This window comes from Rutidosis leptorrhynchoides, chromosome 1 (genome assembly GCF_046630445.1).
Source record: "Rutidosis leptorrhynchoides isolate AG116_Rl617_1_P2 chromosome 1, CSIRO_AGI_Rlap_v1, whole genome shotgun sequence".
In the NCBI taxonomy this organism is placed as follows: Eukaryota; Viridiplantae; Streptophyta; class Magnoliopsida; order Asterales; family Asteraceae; genus Rutidosis; species Rutidosis leptorrhynchoides.
Window position 1 is genome coordinate 260,792,471 of NC_092333.1, and position 15,148 is coordinate 260,807,618.

The following is a 15,148-nucleotide window of genomic DNA, read 5'->3' on the forward strand; positions in this document are numbered from 1 at the left end:
TGTTGGTGAGTTTTTGCTATTTGGTTTTCTTTTTTTACAAGATCGAATGCATCTTACAAGTTTAATAACAGGTTTATGTTTTGTACTTTATTTCATTAGATCGTGTTACATACTCCGTAGTATAATTAATAAAGTTATAGTTATAATGTACTGTTATTATCATATATACTAACGCCAGAACAAAACGGAGGCTCCTATTACTTGCAACACTATTCACCACTTTTTTTTTTTAATCATATATACCAACGATAGAACAAAATGAAGGCTCCTATTGATTGCAACACTATTCACAACTCTTTTTTTAAGTTAACCTTTACCTTTCTTTGTCTTTATCGCTTTTCACAATTGTCTTATAATATTAACCTTTTTTTTTTGTCTTTATCACTTAAAGAAAGTGGGTGAGATATTGTATATGAACACATACAACAACTATTACTCCTTCGTCCTCATATTCATTGTCTAATATTTCATTTTTAGTTGTCACAAATTGATCATTTTTTCATAAATATATAAAAATAATAACATAACGTTCTTTTATACCTTTAATTATTGTATATAGGAAGAAAAAAAATAAAAAGTATGGGTAAAACCGGAAAATTTGTAAAAAAGTAAAGTATAATTATGAAGATATTTTAAACTATGTGTTTTTTCACAACAACATTGTAGTAGCGAAGCGCGTAACTATATTTCTTGTTTTAACTAATAAGAGTAATATTTCATATCTATCAAAAGAAATAAAATAAATAAGTGACGACATGTCGATAGAAAATTATTATAGTCGTGAACTTGTAATAGATACTGGAGTATTTATTAATTAGTGACATATACTGTGCAAGTGTGCAACTAAAAAAAGTTAAGTTACTATGCTGAGTGATACTATGAGTGATATAATTAACTCATTTGTAGCTGTAAAATAGTGTAAATGGATTAAAATCAAGTGTGTTAGCCTGTTAGGATCATTTCTATTTTTATTTGTGTTTTGTATTTGTAGGGTGTCTCAATGATTTTACTGGCCCTGTTTTACACATATGAACAGCGCCCAATGTATAAATATAAGTTTGTAGCAGTATGGTTGAATGCGTGGATTCATATATGGTTGACTTGGGCCAATTAAAATGACTTTGGTCAATATCATTTATGTTTTTAGATTGAGATGACTAATGAGTCAAACAATAATAAATTATCTAGTTTAAACTAGTAATCTGTAAACTAGCTAATTATGAATTAAATTTTTATTTCAATAATATGTCGCTACTATATACAAAAATGAACATTATATTCTGTGTCAACTGTCAAGTTAATAAAGTTTCAATTTTCAATTAAAATTAAGATGCTTAAAAAAAAAAAAAAAGTGTTTCGAAAAATAAATACGTTTCAAGCTTGTGACTTGTATAGAAAATGGATCCTTTGTACTTTTACCTACAATTTATGTAATGCAAACAAAATGCTGTTCAATCACGAATACAAATACGTTAGATACAACTACTATACCAGTAGTAGCTGAACCAGTTATGGAACATGTTTTCAATACTCAAATTCAAACTACTTGCAGTCTCTACAAAAGCATGGTACCATGCGTGTACCGTTAAAACACTACCCAATTTGAAACCTATTAACTCAAAGATTTCAACTCTTATGAGAAACGGGTTTGTTGCAGAAGCCCAAAAGGTGTTCGCCAAAATGCCTGAAAGAAACACGGTTACATGGAATGCCATGATTAGTGGGTACTTTCGTAATGGGAACATAATTAAAGCATTACAACTGTTTGATGAAATGCCTGAACGAGATATTTTCTCATATAACACTATGATATCCGGGTTAACAAGAAATGGGTTGATCAGAGAATGTCATGCTATTATTGAAAAAAGCCCGTTTCGGGACATAGTGTCACAAACGAATCTGATCATTGGTTACTTCAGTATCGGTGAGGTAGTAAATGCAGTAAAGCTTTTTGATTTAATGCCTACGTACGACACAACTGTGTTCAATGTAATGATATTTGGTCTGGGAGAAAATGATCACTCAGAAGATGGTATGAAACTGTTTATTAGAATGAAGAAAGGAAATTTACCTCTTGATGAATCGACGTATACGAGTGTTCAAACTATATGTTCGAATTTGGCATCGTTGGATCTTGGGAAACAGACACACGCGCTAGTGATAAAGTCTGGAATCAATTGCTTTATACCAGTCTCGAACGCAATGCTTACTATGTACGCTAGATGTGGGGGCTTAGATTTTGCTTTATTAGAATTTTTTTCTATGTCGAATCATGATATTATTTCTTGGAATTCTATAATTTGTGGATTAGCTTATCATGGACATGGTGAAAAAGCCCTAGAGATGTTCAAACGAATGACGTTGACCAAAGTCAAACCTAACCACATAACGTTTGTTGGTGTGCTGTCGGCGTGCAGTCACACAGGACTAGTAGAAGAAGGTAAATACTACTTTAATATCATGCAGTATGAACACTTAATTAAACCAACTAGTGAGCATTGTACTTGCATTATCGATTTGTTCAGTAGATTTGGGTTAATTCATGAAGCGGTTGGTATTTTGAAGAATATGATAGCGGATGGAACTGAAGTTTCTGCAAGTGTTTGGGGAGCGTTGCTTGGGGCATGTAGATTGCACAAAGAATACGAGGTGGGTAAGTTAGTTGGTGAACGGATGTTGGAATTAGAGCCTTCGAATACGGGTGCTTATATGATTCTAAAAGATATGTATCTGCAAAGTGGAAACAAAAAAGAAGCTGCAAATGTTTTGGTTCGTATGAAAGAGAAAGCGGTCAAGAAACAACCCGGGTGTAGTTGGACCGAGGTAAATAACGGTGGACATGTTTTTGTTGCAGGGGAGAGTTCACACCCTCGGTTTCAAAACATTGTTTTTCATTTAGACCTGATTTATAAGGAGATGGACGTCGTATGCCGCTCCAAAACTGGATTCTTTATTTACAGTAAAATTTAATAAAAGACTACTTCCAACTATCACACACTTCCTCACTATCACAAATTGCCACTTCATCGTTACATCAACATTTCTTCCCATCACAAATGAATAACAGATTCACTCTCAACCATCACACATTTCCTCACCATCACAGACCGCCACATCAGTGCCACATATCATTTCTTCACATCACAAATGAATAAGAGATTCACTTTCAACCATTACACGCTTCCTAAAAAAAAAACTGAGCGCCGCTATATAAATCAAATATGCTGGAAAGCAAATGGTCATTATTGCTTGAAGCACGTGATACCTCGTAATGAAATATGCTTATAAACGACGGAGGGATGGGTGAATGGTGATGGCAAACGCATAACACGTCGGTGTGAATATTTGTAAGATGAATGAATGAATGGCTAGTGAATAACATTTTATTATTTTTCTCAAAAGTCAATATGGTTGATAAGCTCATTATTTGTTATATATGCAAGTGGTTTATGTCAAACAAGATCTGTCAATATAAAAACTAAAACATACGACAGATCTCTCCCGTGTAAATGTACAATATATCGATTAACAATATCATCCATTAACCTAATCGTTTTATCTTTTAAAAGTCATTATTTCCATGAGCCGGTATGTCTTTTCTTCTCCACTTCATAAGACTTCTTGCACTTGTTATGTGTGTTTTGACGCAAAGAATGATTCTTTAAACTGGACCGATCAGTTTTTGTTTTGTGTTTGGTTCCAACTCCAACCATTGCATCATTTTCTGTTCGCACCACATTAGCCCATGTTACTTTCGACTAATATCACATGGTATATAAGATATATAGTATAATAATAATTGTTTGTACCTGGACTTGATAGAACAGCTCGTGGTGGCAGGACGGAACTTGGCTTGGTATCTATCTCTGCACCTTTTTTGTTAAGTTTGCTTGCTTTTGCTGATATCTTGGAATCTAATTTCGAATAAAAACATTATAATTAGCAAATTGGAATCTAATTCGAATAAAAACATATAATTAGCAAAGGTTAAGTCTGGATTATGAAACATAATATCTATATAGAGGGAACCATGCCTGTAACAGAGGAGGTATGAGACATAGGAACCCTCACGTGTGGTGGTGTGTAACCATCTTCATGTTCTGCAACCGTTAAAAACAGATCGGTTACAATAATTTTGGGGACTAAACAAAAAAATAAAATAAAATACAAAATTTTTAGAGAGAGGGTAGAATCACCTAGGGAATTAGAATTAGAATTAGAATTAGAATTAGATGGGTAATTTTTCAGATAAATCTTCTGATACTGTGTTGGATCTTCTACTTCTTCTGGTTCGTCCTGTCTCACCTTCACCTTTGGATACACTTATAAAATACAATAACCATGTTTAGATTTAAATTAAAACTTAAAACACACAGCCTATGATTAACAGAAGCAAATAATAAACAAATAAACAAAATCCTACTTGATTTTTATCTGTATGAAACATATATCTGATGTTGTAGGATCCAAAGTTGTGGTCTGCAATATCACAAGGAAGTCTTTAAGAAGAAGAAGGAATTGAGAAATGATATTATAAATGGGAAGAAATCGTGTGAAAATGAGATGCCAGTCAACAATTAATTAATGGGTGGTATGAAATATGGTGGGCCAAATCAAAACTTTTGATTTGATAGAATAATAAATCTCCTTCATTTCAACTCCAAGTGTCATATGTTTGGTCAACGTTTCGGTTCTAACTTTATGCCTTTCTAAATAACAACACAATATTAATTAGATGACTATACAGGTCTAGATTAAGGTTATATATATATATATATATATATATATATATATATATATATATATATATATATATATATATATATATATATATATATATATATATATATATAGGATAGGCACACGTTTAGGCTAGCAGAAGCAGGAGAGCTCAGGGGTTCCGACGATGCATTTACAGGCGGGGAATGCATTGTTTTGCCTTCCCGGCTGGGCTTCGAATGGAGGTTATATATATATATATATATATATATATATATATATATATATATATATATATATATATATATATATATATATATATATATATAGAGAGAGAGAGAGGATAGGCACACGTTTATTGCTTATACTTGGATACCATCTTTATCATGACTCACATGATGATATTGTTTGTCGGGTCGAAATACGATTTTTAAACTATAACTTTGAATCGTGGATGCTGCCAAATGGCACACGTTTATTTTATATATGGCTTATATTTTGGATACATTCTTTTTCATGACCGACATAAGCTATCCATACAATCTATCTATTCTATCTATACAATATAATAAAGGGTTAAAGCAACAAATTAGTTACATACTTACTCAAATGTTTCGATGTCGCCTATATATCCATTTGTGTCTTACTGTCGTCTACAAACTTTTAAAAAATGTACTCATGTTAACAAAACGTGACCAGTAACTGGTACTACCAGTTAAATCAAATATGTGGCGTTTTTCTTATTTATTTTAAAGGTGACATGGAAATATTCACCTTCACCTAATCACCTTCACCTTCACCTAATTACCTTCACCATCACACTCCATCATCCCTTCCACAACATCCACCACCTGCAGCCACCTACCTTCACCACTGTCGGAAACCTGCAACTCCAACCACAACTATCTTTGTGTGTAAACGTGAGGTGATTTGGCCTTTGAAACAACTCAGTGAGTTTTAAATCCAATTAAGCTAAGTTTCTGAATCCTTATCACTTACTTGAGCTTCGTGAATTGTTATATTAGATGGATATTCATCACACAGGTCATGATCTTCAAGTCAAACATTTGAGCTTCTCGGTCAACATTTTGATTCGAATGATACTTGATGTTTATGCTTCATCTATTGATCAACGAGTGTTTGTGGAAGGATTTACAACACTTGTCATGTAGAGATCGAGGCTTGAAAACATATACTTTGATGACTCAAATTTTGAGTTCTTCATCAGCTTCGATCAACTTTCTGATCATGTTCTTAATTTGAGTTTGATACTGTTGGTATTCTGAATTGATTCTAACATGTTCCTGCATCATCGAATAATAAATTTTGATAGAATTCAATAATAAAAACATCATCAAAACTCAAATTCAATAAAGAACGGTCATGGCGGTTTCATATGCACATGAAAATTCGAATTCATGATTTAGGTCACTTCAAGTGATGATGTTAACTTGAATGTTGCTCGAAATTATTTTTTGAATGCTCGATTATCAATTTTAAAACCTGTAACTCACTAATTTGTCTCAATTGATTCATTGACCAAATGAAATCGAGCTTTGACCTTAAGATTAAGGTTGCACTGATGAATCTCATCCTGATTTTGTGATCTTCGAAGCTCTAATATGTGATTGGAAACAGAAATCTTTTATCAATTTGTTAGATCTATAAATACGTCCTCCGTTAAACGCAAAGTAGGTGGATACTGCGGTGATGCTGACCGTAGGAGATGGTGTGCATTGGGACTGAAGGAGATGGTGGTGATGGCGACTGCTGATGGCTGCGACGGAGGAGATGGTGTTGATGGTGACTGAAGGAGATGGTTGTGTTGAGTCCCCAACAGAATTAAGGATTTAATTATGACAAAACACAAGTATAAACATTATTGTAATGTACATGCCAGCATAAGTTTGTTTATTTGTAAAACAACATTTTATGAAGTGTTTGAGTGTCTAATGTACTACCTTCACTATCAGCACAAGTTAGTTCAAGATTCAAGGCTTCTTCTGACCAGCCTAATGTGACGACCCGAAAATTTCCGACCAAATTTAAACTTGATCTTTATATGATTTCGACACGATAAGCAAAGGCTGTAATATTGAGTCTCAAAAATTGTGAACTATATCATATATTCAATTGACCTTCGATTATTTTCGACGATTCACGAACCACTATTTGTAAATAGAGACATATATATTTGTGTGTGTATATATATATATATAAATATTTATTATTATAAAATAAAATATTATATGAATTAATTAATTATGTAAATAAAATAATATATGATATTATTATTATAAATATATATATATATATATATATATATATATATATATATATATATATATATATATATATATATATATATATATATAAGGTATATTGAATATATATTTATACGGTTTCGAATTTATTTAGTAAACGATAATAGCACTCCTTTGTCAGTCAAGCGATATTAAGCAAGTTAAATTCAAACTTATATAATTTTAAAATAAACGGTGATTCGAAAATGAGTTAAATAATTTATAGACCTATTAAATATGTATTTAGGAACTATTTATTAAGTTTTATTTTTTTTTTATATTTTACTCAGAATCGAGCGCGGACAGCTGAGTTAATTTTTTTATTTAAATAATTAATGGCCAAATTTTATATCATAATGATTAAAATAAATAAAGATAATTACTATAAAAAAATTTGGGGTTTTTCCGAATACTTTATCCACCACTGATTATCAACGGGGTACGAAATCCAGTCCGTGAAAGGTGACGGCTAATTTAATCACACGGTTATATTTTAAAGTTTTATTATATTTATTATTATATTATTAATACTATTATATTATATACTTCTATTATGTCCGTGAATTAAAAGAAGTAAAGTAGATTATTCTGTTTTTGAATTCAATGCACCTCTCACTGTCTGTTCTCCACTATCTCTAAATTATCTATGTATCGTATATATTATATACATAATCACATGTAGATATTAGATATACAACAAATATCTTTCACTAGCAACTTGATCTCACAATCATCTTCAACTTTCACCAATTTGCATATATTTATATCCATCTTAAACGTATGTGAACTCCCACTTATTCAAGTGACCACACACCACTATACAATTAATTTCCTTCAAACTTTACACATATACATGCATATATTTTCCCTGCCATCTTGATTATGAACTTATCAAATGTTTTCCTTGCTATCTCTCTTCAATTGGTAATCAAACCCTGCAGGCACCATGACAAACACCATCATCTATCTATAACCTCACATACAAAAACCATCACCCAAAAACCATCATCACCTACAACTTGTGACCGATATTTTTTTTCTTTGATTACCACTCGACATCATCACCTCTACTACTATATATATATATATATATATATATATATATTTTGTTCTTGCTTCTGTAAAACCATCAAGCTTCCACCACCAAGAACCACCTTCTTCCCCGTGACAACGAACACCCATCTAAACCGTTTCTATATTCGATAACCATACACTTGCGAAACAACCTTTGTTCTTTCTTCTTCAATATCTTCCTTTCTGTGTTCAAGTGACTAGTCTCACCCTCATCAATTATCACCGTATAACCACCTCGAGTTCCACCATAAACCACCATCAAGTTTTCCATCGCGAGAACCATCATCTATTATGCTTAATTTTCGGTTCATTTTCTACAAAGACCACCACTACTTCCATATCCGCCACCTTTCAATCACAACTTCCACCTTTACCACCATCGTCGATGAACCCTCATCACCCCTGTAAACACTATGACAACTATCACCATCTTCCATCACCTTAACATCATCATTCTCTATATCTCTCTTCTCTTTCTCTCTACTGTATTTTCTTCGTGAACAAAATACAAGTCCACTCTAACCATATCGGCTACAATTTTATGTTGAATCTACTCGATCAGTCACCACAAAACCACGACCCAATAACATCACCATCGTAATAAAGTTGCTGCAACTAACGGTCCTTTTTGATTCTGTTGGAATGTTTGACATGTAAGACCCGAATATTTATTTTGTATACTTGTTTATAAAAGACATATGAGATCGGGCTTCGTTTAATATTTATATGGAATTAATATGCAAAGGAATCTGGTTCAGCTGTGTTGCGCACCGCGCAGGGTTGGGGCGCGCCGCGCCGATTGCTGCTGACAGAACCCTCTTTATTTTTAATTGCTTTAATGAGGGGTAAAAGGGTAAAATCACATGGGGCCAGATTTGTGAGGCTTATGAGCTAGTTTGGATCAGTTTTGGATCTCATTCACATCCACTCATCATCTTCATCCATTCTTAGAGAGAGAGAGAGAGGCTTAGAGAGAGATTGAAGGTTTTGGTGAGGAAGAAGCTCGAATCGTTCAAAGTCTCGGGTTTTAAAGTTGTTCTCCTCGTTCCTAGCTACGTTGTGGTGGTATTGGTAAGCTCAAACTCCGAATTTCATTTGTTTAACTTGATATCCAATTTAGGGTTTTGAGTTAATTTGTTGAGTAACCCACTTAGGTGATGAAATGGGTTTATGGTGACTAGTTATTCTTGTCACTTGGCGGGTTTTGGGTTGGATGACGTTTTGGCCTTGATTAGGCTTTGGTTTGGAGTTTAATCACTTGGATTAGTGATTATGGAAGTATTGGAACCCATTTAGGGTAATTTGGGTGACTAATTGTGACTTTGGGTCAAATTAGGTTTTGGTGGTAATTATGACCCGATTGGCGAATTAATGAGGTTTATAAACTTAAAATGGATTAAGTTGAAGTATTAAACCGAGTTAAATGTGTTTTGGTTTCAAACTTGTAAAGGATGAGATTTTGACCTTTATGGGTCAAAATTAGGGTTTAAGTGTCAAAATGGGTATGACACGTGTTTAACACTTGAGTTCGGGTTTATTTAGCATATTATGACCATTCTCACTTGTGTTAGTGATTATTGGTTAGTTCGGATACGGTTTGTGCTTGGAAGTGCATTTGAGTCGAAATTGCACTAAGGGTCAAATTGGGTGGTTTGTAAATCCATCCTAATTGTGTTGTGATATTTGTGATAATGGAATAGGTACTTTCCATTGACGAGTTGCGGATTACTTGGAAGCTTTCTTCAAGACTTCAAGGTGAGTGATAATATCCTATGTGCATATGTATGTGTAGGATGGGTGCGGGTCGGGTGAAGTGATTCTCGGTTATAGAGCTCACTTCACATATAGGTGGACTTGATGGACTTGTGTATAAGTCCAATTGGCACGGTTGTGCGTTTTGGTTGACCATCTTTGGCGAGGTGCACATTTTGTGTGCACATTATCACACATGGTTGTGATTTGGTTGTTATAACCCTAATGGCGAAGGGTTGATATGGTTGTGTTGTGGATGACCCCGATGTAGTGGATTTTATAATCCCGTGACCGTGGACTTTAGTAATGAGAAATGAATCTCGGGTAGTGCGGATTCATGGTGACTCGGGTTGTTCGGTCGCCTTATTGAGGTAGTGGATCTCGGGTAGTGCGGATTCACGATGACTCGGGTTGTTCGGTCATCTTATGGTTGAGAAGTGAATTTCGGGTTGTGCGAATTCACAAGGCTCGGGTTGTTCGGCCAATGTTCGTGTGATTGAGGTTAAGGGGTTAACCTTGTGTATTATTATTATTGTATTATATTAATGTGTTGTTGTGTTGTAGCTAACCCTCCGGGTGTAGCTATTTGGCGATGTTTACTTTGTCGTTGGTGGACTATCTTTTGTGTTGTATCTTTAGCTCGTTGCTTAGATCGTACGGTATGCTTAGTGTAGATGCTTTATACTTGGATGCTTCGGTATGCGGTATTTGTTTTGTGTGGCGTATTCATTTTATACATATATATGTATGTAGTATATTATTATTCACTAAGCATTAGCTTACCCTCTCGTTGTTGACTCTTTTTATAGATTGCATGCGGATGGTGGCTCGGGTAAGCGCGAGGACTAGAAGACTTGCATAGTTGCTTTAGTGACTTGCTTTTGGATTGTTTAGGATTGGGTAGTGTATTCCCGATCGCCATGCTCGGCTTTGTTTTGTATTAAAATCTTAAAGTCGAAAATTGTATTTTTGGTACTTAAGGTGGTAATATGGGTCGATGTCGGACCCACTCCGTAAACTTAATTTTATTAATTAAACGTGCTAGTTTTATATATATGAATTCATGGTTGAAAGCGTTTTGGCTAAAAATGTCGGGAACTAGTCGAACATTTTCGTTAAATTGACTTCCGGGGACAGCGGGCTGTCCAGGTGGTTTGGCGCGCCGCGCACCCACCTGGCGCGCCGCGCAATTGAACTGCACCAGAAATTTTTTTTTTGTTGTAAAATTTAACGGGAATTGTCGTGGTTTGGTTTGGGTTGTTACAAGTGGTATCAGAGCCTGGTCTAAGGGATTTAGGTGACTTGAGATAGGTGCCTAGACTTAGACTTTTGTGTGCGCGTAATTTGTTGCGGGACTTGTAGGATTACGGGTCAGGAACGGGTTTAGTTAGTGCCTTGTTTATAGGTCGACTAACGTTTATATTAGTAATGCGGATATTATTAATATATTATTTGTGTTGTGGTGTAATTCTCGCGTGTGCTTCTATCGCGTAGAATTTTGTTTGTGTTTGTTTATAGCATCGAGCGAGGCGGTCGTTGTACTAACGAGTCAATGCGGCGTGCGTGCGTAATAAGAACTTGCAGACCTTATTACGGGTGCAAATCGTGTCTAACAAGTGATGTACGACGAGTGTTTAGCAAGATGGGAGGGTGTTGTGCGTGTCGTTTTATACGTGCGTGGACTAATCGTTTTGCATTCTTTAGAATGACGACGCGAAACGAGACCGAGACGAACGACACGGAATTTAACGCTAGAGTTACGGCCGCCGTTGCGAAGCAAATGAGGGCGTTTCGAGAAGAAATGGATGGGAAGTATTCCGAATTCCAAAATAGGGGTGAAATGGAGCGTTGTCTTAAGAGCTTCATGAGGACTAAACCCCCTATGTATGATGGGAAACCGGATCCTTTGGTGAGTACGACTTGGGTTTCGGATGTCGAACGGTGTTTTCGTACTATGGAATGCCCACCCGAGAAAAAGACGAGACTCGCTACTAGTTTGTTGCGAGGTAGGGCGAGGGATTGGTTGGATGGCAAGATTGATCTTGTCAGTGGTGAGATGTTTATGGCATTATCATGGGACGAATTTAAGGAGGAATTCTTCGAGGAGTTCCGAACTTCAGCCGATTTATCGGAATTGCGTTGTGAGTTGCGAAATTTGCAACAGGGTTCTATGGACTTGAATACTTTAAAGACGACTTTTATGTCGAAGGCTCGTTTTTGCCCGGAATATTTGGGGAACGATCGTTTGTTGATGGAGGATTTCTATCGAACTTTGAGCGATGACTTGAAAAGCAAAATTAGCCGGGGTTACGTGAAGTCGTTTGCGGAGTTATTTGCGGTGGCTAGAGGTTTCGAGTCTTATACGCGATCGAAAAAGGCCGAACCTTCAAGTGAGAGAAGGGTTATTTCTTATGGTGCTCCGAGTAAGAGGACTAAGGGTCCGAGTGCGAGTACGAGTAATGTGGTAAAGGGCGCGGTGGATTCTCGTGCGCCTAGGTGTTTCAATTGTGGCGTTAGGGGTCACAAGTTGTGGGAATGCACAATGCCGAGAAGTGATGACGGAATGTGCTACTATTGTCATAAAGAGGGACATCGCAAGTCGGATTGTCCCAAGTTGGCGGCGGCAAATGCCGCAAGGAGACGTTGAGGTACGTTTCGTTTTAATAAATATGTCTTTTGAATATTTATTTATGTGGCGTTTTGGTTCGGATTTGTTAGATGCATTGTGTTGTGCATGTTATTGTTAAGGGTGACGTTCCTAATGGAAGTACCCTGTGACGATGTTTGATTTTTGGGACGAAGGGCGTAAGACTTGGTGCAACCAAGCATTCCTTAGTATTTGGGAAATGTTACTACCAAGCCACGGAAATGGATTTGGTGTTCGATTGTTAAGCGCGTGTTCGCTTCTGTGTTGAAGTGATGAACCATGGGGTTCGTCGGATGATTGGAACCTTTGAGATCGAGTGTTTAAAATCTTGACGTATGTTGGTAATGGAGTCTTTATGACGCGACATTAGGTGCCTCTTTTATACCTACTAGCGTGGTGTCGACTCCGATTGTGTTGTGGTTACATTGTACTTAGGGTCCCGGGAGAAACCCTTAGGTACATGAGTGAATAAGTGAAACTTGACAAACTAAAGCAATTGGATAATTGCGATGGTATGGTTTGTGTAATCGTGCTACACTTTTCGTTCGAAGTGTTTAAGGATTGATTGAAATCCTTTGTATGCTCAAGGTTGGAGCAAGGTGTAGTGATGGGTCGTGTGTACCCAATCGTCGGTAAAGTCTACCTTTGGTAGCATTGTACGGTTGTACGAGTTGTGAGATAGGAACGTGGTTCCAAGTGGGGGAGTCGCACTCCCGCACGAGGAAGTTTTAGTGTGATATTTCGGATGATGCTTTTGGTAGATCCGGAAATTTTTGTCGAGACCTAGTTTTGGTCGATTTGTGGTAGGGTACGATTTCGGATAAATTGTACTTATGGTTTGGATTGGAATTACCACCGAGGTGGTAATGTGGTAAATCTCGTTGAGAGATAATGGACGTGTTTGGTGAGCAAGGTGAAATCCTTCGGTTAAGGAAGGTGTGTGTCGGGTTCTCTTTTGGAGAATTCTTGTTCGGTACCTATGCTTGATATAGGTGGTTCTTGCTCGATTATGGTATGTGATTGATGAAGCATGACTTTCGGAGTCCACTGACTTCATCATGGGATTGACGATTAATGAAGCATGATCTTCGGGTTCGCTGACTTCATTATGGTATGGTTGATTGATGGAGCATGATCTTTAGGGTCCGCTGACTTCATCATGGGAGTACGTGATTGATGGAGCATGATCTTTAGGGTCCGCTGACTTCGTCATGAGCGTGGTGTTGAGATCGGTGAAGCATGATCTTCGGGTCCGCTGACTTCATCCGGTATTGAGATTGGTGGAGCATGACCTTCGGGGTCCGCTGACTTCATCAAGAGAGTTGTGTTGTGGGACGTGAATATCGGGTTGTTCGTATTCACAATATTTCGGGTAGTACGATTGTCCCTGTTGGTTGGGCTCATAGTTTGAGGTAGTGAATGTCGGGTAGTTCGGATTCACTAAGGCTCGGGTTGTACGGCCATCCTCGGTTACACTATGTGGCAGTGGTAGTGAATATCGGTTTGCGCGTATTCACGATGACTCGGGTTGTGCGGTCATTCTGTTGTGAGATATATGGATTGGGTTGGTGGATTTCGGGTTGTGCGAATTCACTAAGGTTCGGGTTGTTTTGACCATCCTCCATATGTGTTTTGGCTCGGGTTGTTTCGGCCATGTTGAGTTGTGATCTATCGGTTGTTTTATACACCGATGGTGGGGTCATGAGGACCGTGTGGTTTGATCTATTGGTTGTTTTATACGCCGGTAGTGGGGTCGTGAGGACCATGTTGTGTGATTAGTGATGCGATATCCGTGTTTCGCTCACATGTTGTCACGGGTGTGACGAGAGTTGATTTTGTACACCTTCGGGTTTAGCGTTGCCATAGTCGTTTTGGACGCTATCGGTTTCTAACCGTTGGATTATGATGTTACAGTAGTGGCGTATTGGTCGTATAGCGCACTACAAAGGATGTCTAGTGATTGGTGTTATCCGCAAGGATTCGTTTGGTTCGGTCTTCATCGTTTCGGATTGTTGACTTTAGGTTGAGACTTGGTTGCTTTTAGCGTTGTACTCGGTAATAGTACACTAAGGAATTAATATCTCGGTATGAGATTGGTTGGGTTTTTCCCAGTGTTAGGGGATGAGCATGGTGTTAGTGCTCGGATTGTGGATTTGATAAATCGCGGGTGACGATTTAGTTGTGGAAGGCGATTCGTTGGGAAAATTGCTTAGGAAAGTCGGATTGGACTTATGTTGAGGACCGTAGAGTGGAGTCCGTTTGGTCAAGCGATGAGGATCACGAGGACGTGATCGAGTTTAAGTGGGGGAGAGTTGTAAGACCCGAATATTTATTTTGTATACTTGTTTATAAAAGACATATGAGATCGGGCTTCGTTTAATATTTATATGGAATTAATATGCAAAGGAATCTGGTTCAGCTGTGTTGCGCGCCGCGCAGGGTTGGGGCGCGCCGCGCCGATTGCTGCTGACAGAACCCTCTTTATTTTTAATTGCTTTAATGAGGGGTAAAAGGGTAAAATCACATGGGGCCGGATTTGTGAGGCTTATGAGCTAGTTTGGATCAGTTTTGGATCTCATTCACATCCACTCATCATCTTCATCCATTTTTAGAGAGAGAGAGAGAGAGGCTTAGAGAGAGATTGAAGGTTTTG

The 15,148-nt window shown here is 37.0% G+C and overlaps 2 protein-coding genes across 2 annotated transcripts; one reads left to right on the forward strand and one right to left on the reverse strand.

The window, feature by feature from the left end:
• The first annotated feature begins 1,386 nt into the window (after positions 1-1,386).
• Positions 1,387-3,721, forward strand: LOC139869191 (pentatricopeptide repeat-containing protein At2g03880, mitochondrial-like). The gene has a single exon (XM_071857513.1). The coding sequence runs from the start codon at positions 1,519-1,521 to the stop codon at positions 2,968-2,970; it is 1,452 nt and encodes a 483-aa protein (XP_071713614.1). The 5' UTR covers positions 1,387-1,518; the 3' UTR covers positions 2,971-3,721.
• On the reverse strand, positions 3,445-4,553 carry LOC139869195 (uncharacterized). The gene is made up of 5 exons (XM_071857519.1): positions 4,424-4,553; positions 4,197-4,322; positions 4,035-4,100; positions 3,810-3,914; positions 3,445-3,724 (listed from the first exon to the last, which is right to left on the reverse strand). Coding segments are annotated over exons 1-5 (450 nt in total). The 5' UTR covers positions 4,425-4,553; the 3' UTR covers positions 3,445-3,572.
• Positions 4,554-15,148: the final 10,595 nt, after the last annotated feature.